General features: G+C 40.5%; 1 protein-coding gene across 5 annotated transcripts in view; it reads right to left on the bottom strand.

Annotated features, from left to right (window-relative positions):
- Positions 1–6,316, bottom strand: part of NR2C1 (nuclear receptor subfamily 2 group C member 1) — a 61,948-nt gene that overhangs the window by 52,482 nt on the left and 3,150 nt on the right. For all 5 annotated transcript variants that reach the window (XR_001883279.1, XM_017861745.1, XM_017861742.1 and 2 more), the window contains exon 2: positions 3,253–3,326. Coding sequence is in view for 4 of the 5 variants with exons in the window: in XM_017861745.1 (XP_017717234.1) it covers positions 3,253–3,306 (54 nt within the window). In the remaining variant the exon portion in view is untranslated. The remainder of the gene's footprint in view (positions 1–3,252; positions 3,327–6,316) is intronic.

Here is a 6,316-nt window from a genome sequence, read left to right as displayed (position 1 = left end):
TCTGCCTCAAAAAAAAAAAAAGGACTGGACACAGTGGCTCATGCCTGTAATCCCAGCACTTTGGGAGGCCGAGGCAGTCAGCTCATGAAGTCAGGAGATTGAGACCATCCTAGCTAACACAGTGAAATCCCGTCTCTACTAAAAATACAATAAATTAGCTGGGCATGGTGGCATGTGCCTGTAATTCCAGCTATTCGGGAGGCTGAGGCAGGAGAATCACTTGAACTGGGGAGGAGGAGGTTGCAATGAGCCAAGAGCGCGCCACTGCACCCCAGCCTGGGTGACAGAGCAAGAGTCTGTCTCAAAAAAAAAAAAAAAAGTTCAGAAGTAAAATTAAGGGAGATCAGAAAGGACACTATTGCAGATACCATCAATATGGGGTTATGATATATGGGCAGAAATACTGGCCAGGAACAGGGTAGTAGCCAAGCTGGGGATGAAAAACAATTAAATTGGGATTTATTTATTTTAAGAAGAGAGAAGTAACAAAATATGCTGATGGACTGAAGTGGAATATGAAGAAAGAAGAGTCAAGGATGATTATAAAATTTTGGCTTGAGCAACCGGGAGGACAGAACTGCCATCTGCCATCTGGGGGAAGGAAAAAGTTCATGAATATACAAAACTATTTCAGCATTAAGAGTTTCTGTTATTCAGCAAATATATTCTAGAGTAAACATCATTAAGCCAATTAAATTCCTTGATTCAATTTTAAAATGGCAAAGTCGGTTTGTTTCTAATTTTCCAAAATTCCAATCCTGTTCCTTCTGTACCAAACTTTTTCTATTTTTATTTTCCTGAAATTATTTCAATATTCTTTTCTATGCAAAATTTAAAACAAAGTTCTGATTCACTAATCAGTTTCTACCTAAAGCAAGTTGTATTGGATAAAAGACTAATAGTTCATAGTGATTTCTTAGAGAAGAGCATTTGGCGCATTCATGGTCCAACTGCTCCTGGGTTGAAACATTCTGCTTAAAGGAGTAAAACGACATTACTGCAGCATAATAATTGTAATAATTGAATATTTAGGCAATCCAAAGAGCCTTCAATAGAGAAGAGTAGTAAATAATGGAAACAGTTCTTAGGTTTCAGGACCCTTTATAGGCTAAAATATTACTGAGGATTCCGAAGAGCTTTTTTTTTTTGAGACGGAGTTCCACTCTTGTTGCCCAGGCTGGAGTGCAGTGGTGCGATCTCGGCTCGCTGCAACCTGGGTTCAAGTGATTCTCCTGCCTCAGCCTCCCAAGTAGCTGGGACTACAGGCACCGGCCACCCCACCTGGCTAATTTTTTGTATTTTAGTAGGGATGGGGTTTTCTGCATGTGAGTTAGAAATTCAAAGAGAGATTTTAAAATAGTTGATTCATTTAAAAATTAACAACCCATTAAATGTTAACATAATTTTTTAAAATTTATTTTTAATTTTCATGGGTACATAGTAGGTATATATAATCTTTGGGGTACATGAGATGTTTTGATACAGGCAGGCAATACGTAAGAATCACATGGAAAAATAGGGCATCCATCCCCTCAAGCATTTATCCTGTCTGTTACAATCAATCAATTATACTCTTAGTTATTTTTAAATGTATAATTAAATTATTATTGGCTGGGCGCAGGGGCTCAAGCCTATAATTCCAGTACTTTGGGAGGCTGAGGCGGGCGGATCACGAGGTCAGGAGTTCAAGACCAGCCTGACCAACATGCTGAAACCCCATTTCTACTAAAAATACAAAATTTAGCCAGGCTTGGTGGCAGGTGCCTGTAATCCCAGCTACTTGGGAGGCCGAGGCAGGAGAATCAATTGAACCAGGGAAGCGGAGAATTGCAGTGAGCCGAGACAGCGCCACTGCACTTCAGCCTGGACAACAGAGCAAGACTCTGTCTCAAAAAATAAAAATAAAAATAAAAAATTATTGACTATAGTCTGTCTGTTGTGCTATCACAGACTAGGTCTAATTCACTCATCCTATTTTTTTGTACCCATTATAACCTATTTCTTAATGACTAAAAACTTTATTTTCCAAACAAACAAAAATGTAGTGGAGAGAATGGCTTTGTTTTACATTTCTACATACTGCTTTAATGTCTGGTTTAACAGAAGTTGGAATCTCATATCTGTTTCTTCATTTAATCTGTTGGACTATGTTGTTTTGGTTATAACGAGGCTGGGCACAGAACCTCACACCTGTAGTCCCAGCACTTTGAAAGGCCAAGGCGAGTGGACTGCTTGAGCCCAGGAGTTCCAGACCAGGCTGGACAACTTGGCAAAACCCTGTTGCTATAAAATATACAAAACATTAGCCAGGTATGTGAGCATGGAAAATAGTCACAAAAAATCAGCTGGAAATATATTTCTTCACCATATATATGGTAAAGAAAATTCAGCTTCATATTTATTGGTTGAAAAGGGGAAGGATATTTTAATATCCTTTTCAAACTATGAAAGTTGTTCTTTGATACTACATCAACTCAACAAGTGGCAGTTTTTCAAAGGTTAGCTGCAAGGTAGAGTCATAAACTATATTAAAATCTGTTGGTCTATCCTGCAATTTAAATGGATCCTTCACTCATGCATAATTTTGTAACATCATACACTGGTCATCTGGAAAGCAATGATTCAGTGAGTTATGTACACCTTATAAATGTTGACAAATTATATCGTACAGTATCATCACGTCACACAGTCTGTAGAAAATTCCACTGTATACCTGGGAGAGAACAATACCGAAAAGGCAAATAACATTTCGGTATTATAAAAAAATGGTCTTCACCTGGTTGAGTCTCTGAAAGTGTCCCCAAATAATACTTTGAGAACTTCCAAATTATCTGGTATCTATTACTAAGTAATAGGAGGTAACCATTTAAAAAAAATGAAGATGTCAGTATTGACACTGAACTCCTACAGATCCCACCAAAACTGGTCTCAGATTGTACCCTCTAAAAAGCATTCCCTTCAAAAGCATTCCTACTCACTCTACAGCTCTTTAATTTCCTTCCTTCCTTCCCTTCATTCCTTTCAATTGTTTTTCTTCTGTGCTCCCATCGCACCTAATACAATGACCTGTCACAGAACTTACCATATTCTACTATGAATTGTCTGATTATTCAACTATCTCTCAGTAGCTTGAAAAGCTATCTTAAGTTAGGGAATATCTTTTATTTCTGGAACTCCAGAACCTGGTATATGCATTTAGTATGAGTTATAAAAGTTTAGTGGGTCAGTGCATCAACTGTAAACTAGACATACCTCTCCCATCTGCTGTTCAATAATTTGATGTGCAATTTCTTCTATGGTTGCCATGATCTAACTGCCAAGATGTCCTGCCAAAATAAAAGATGCTTTATAATTAAACTCACAAAAACACTTTTATTAAATAATTTACAAATTATATGATATTTAAGATTTGCTTCAAAATAATCTAGTTGAAGTGGGCGGGTTGGCTTTTTCTGAAGTCTCTTTTCCGTTCATGGTTGCCTTTTCCATGTCTTTTTTTTTTCTTTTTTAAAAACAAGGCCTCACTCTATCACCCAGGCTGGAGTGTAGTGGTACCATCACAGCTCACTGCAGTCTCAACCTCCTGGGCTCAAGTGATCCTCCCACCTCAGCCTCCTGACTAGTTGGAACTACTGGTATATACCACCACACCTGGCTAATTTTTTATTTTTTGTACAGATGGGGTCTCACTGTGTTGCCCAGGCTGGCCTCAAACTCCTAGGCTCAATCAATCTTCCTGTCTCGGTCTCCCAAGTGTTGGAATTGAATTGGCATGAGCCACCATGCCCAGTCCTCCATGTATCTTTTTTTTTTTTTGAGATGGAGTCTCGCTCTGTCACCCAGGTTGGAGTGCAGTGGCGCGATCTTGGCTCACTGCAAGCTCCACTTCCTGGGTTCATGCCATTCTCCTGCCTCAGCCTCCCGAGTAGCTGGAACTACAGGAACCTGCCACCACACTGGCTAATTTTTTTGTATTTTTAGTAGAGATGGGGTTTCGCCGTGTTAGCCAGGATGGTCTTGATCTCCTGACCTTGTGATCCACCCGCCTTGGCCTCCCAAAGTGCTGGGATTACAGGCGTGAACCACTGCACCCAGCCCCAGCCCTCCATGTATCTTTAGAGTTTATACAGTCTTCCCTCTGAGTGCCTGTGTCATAATCTCTTCATAGAAGGACATCTGTTATTTTGGATTACGGCATACTCTAATGAACTAATTTTAACTCAATTATCTCTTTTAAGGTCTTATTTCCAAATATACTCAGTTCTGTGGTACTGGTGGTTAGGACATCAACACAGGAATTTGGGATTCATATGATTTTGTGGGAGAACTGAATTCAGCCCATAACACTCAGGCATAAACCTAGTAAGAAACATGCAAGATCTAGGTAGGCAAATAAAACTTTCAAATGCTGCCTAAAGACAAGAAAATCTACACTTGGGCCAGCCCCAGTGGCTCACATCTGTACTCCCAGCACTATGGGAGGCCAAGATGGACTGATCACTTGAGATCAGGAGTTCGAGACCAGCCTGGCCAACATGGTGAAAAGCCATCTCTACTAAAAATACAGAATTAGCCAGGCGTGGTGGCACATGCCTATAATCCCAGGTACTCGGGAGGCTGAAGCAGGAGAATAGCTTGAACCTGGGAGGTGGCGGTTGGGGTGAGCCGAGATCACGCCATTGCACTCCAGCTTGGGCCACAAGAGTGAAATTCTATCTCATTAAAAAAAAAAAAAAAAAAAAAAAATTAGCCGGGCATGGTGGTGCGTGCCCGTAATCTCAGTTACTTGAGAGGCTAAGGCAGAAGAATCCCTTGAACTTGGAAGGCGGAGGCTGTAGTGAGCCAAGATTGCGCCACTGCACTCCAGCCTGCGTGACAGAGTAAGACTCCGTCTCAAAAGAGAAAAGAAAAAGAAAAACTACACCTTAAAGGACACATAAGAAAGAAAATGGTTCCAATAACTACCTCCAAGGAAAGAAACTGTAAGTTTGGGAACAGGAATGGGAGGCTTATTTTTCATTGAATAAGTGTTTGGTGCTTTTAAATTTTGCTTAAAACAAGTATTACCACAAAATTAAAGTAATAAAACTAAGAAATCTTTTCCAGAAATCCTAAAATCAACACCAGTGTATTGGTGCATTAGACTCAAAGAAGTCACTTCATAATGAAAACTTAGGAAGATAAACTATTTGTTTATCTGAATGAATTCCAGGGACTCACTAGATCAATACACAGTCATGTACTGCATGATGTTTTAGTCAATGAATGAGACTGCATATACAATAGCGGTACCACAAGATTACACCCGTAACACTATTTTTACTGTACCTCTTCCATGTTTAGATTTTTTACTTCCACAAATACTACTGTGTTAAAACTGCCTGCAGTATTCACTAAAGTAACATGCTGTGTGGGTTTGTAAACTAAGAGCAACAGGCTATACTGTATAGCCCAGGTGTATGGTAAGTTATATCACTTAGTTTTGTGTAAGTATGCTCTATGATGTTCATTCATGATAAAATCACTTAGGGATGCATTTCTCAGAACACATCCCCATCACATATGACTCTATATTTTTCAAGACTAAATTTAACTCCAAAGATAAGGCAACACACACATTCCTTTTTTTTCCCCCAAAATTTTGTGACTGGATGACTGAAAGAATGCTTTTAAACATTTATTAATCCATCCATCCATGCATCTATGTATGCATCTATCCATCCAACCATCCATCCATCCTTCCTTCCTTCATGGATGCCACTGCATGGGGATTCTCAATCTTATAAAAAAGAGCAACTCTCCCTTTCCCTAACTACACCTTTCAGTTGAGTTCCAGGATCTATGCCTGACACTAGGATAGGATAATAAAGACGGTCTCTACCCTGAAGAGATGAGAAAGAAGAAGATAAGCAATGGTGTAAGTTAAGGCTGCTCTGATAGCCTGTTTTCTTCCCATTCTTCCCAGCTTCAAATAGGATCCAGCCTGATAAACCGGCCTTGAGTAGCCAATAAAAAAGTAAAATTTCCAGGCCGGGCGCGGTGGCTCAAGCCTGTAATCCCAGCACTTTGGGAGGCCGAGACGGGTGGATCACGAGGTCAGGAGATCGAGACCATCCTGGCTAATACGCTGAAACCCCGTCTCTAAAAAATACAAAAAACCAGCCGGGCGACGAGGCGGGCGCCTGTAGTCCCAGCTACTGGGGAGGCTGAGACAGGAGAATGGCGTCAACCCGGGAGGCGGAGCTTGCAGTGAGCTGAGATCCGGCCACTGCACTCCAGCCTGGGCGGCAGAGCAAGACTCTGTCTCAAAAAAAAA

This window comes from Rhinopithecus bieti, unplaced genomic scaffold, assembly GCF_001698545.2.
Source record: "Rhinopithecus bieti isolate Rb0 unplaced genomic scaffold, ASM169854v2 scaffold_61298, whole genome shotgun sequence".
NCBI lineage: Eukaryota > Metazoa > Chordata > Mammalia > Primates > Cercopithecidae > Rhinopithecus > Rhinopithecus bieti.
Note: the sequence above shows the minus strand (reverse complement) of the source record. Positions and strands in the feature narration are given on the sequence as shown.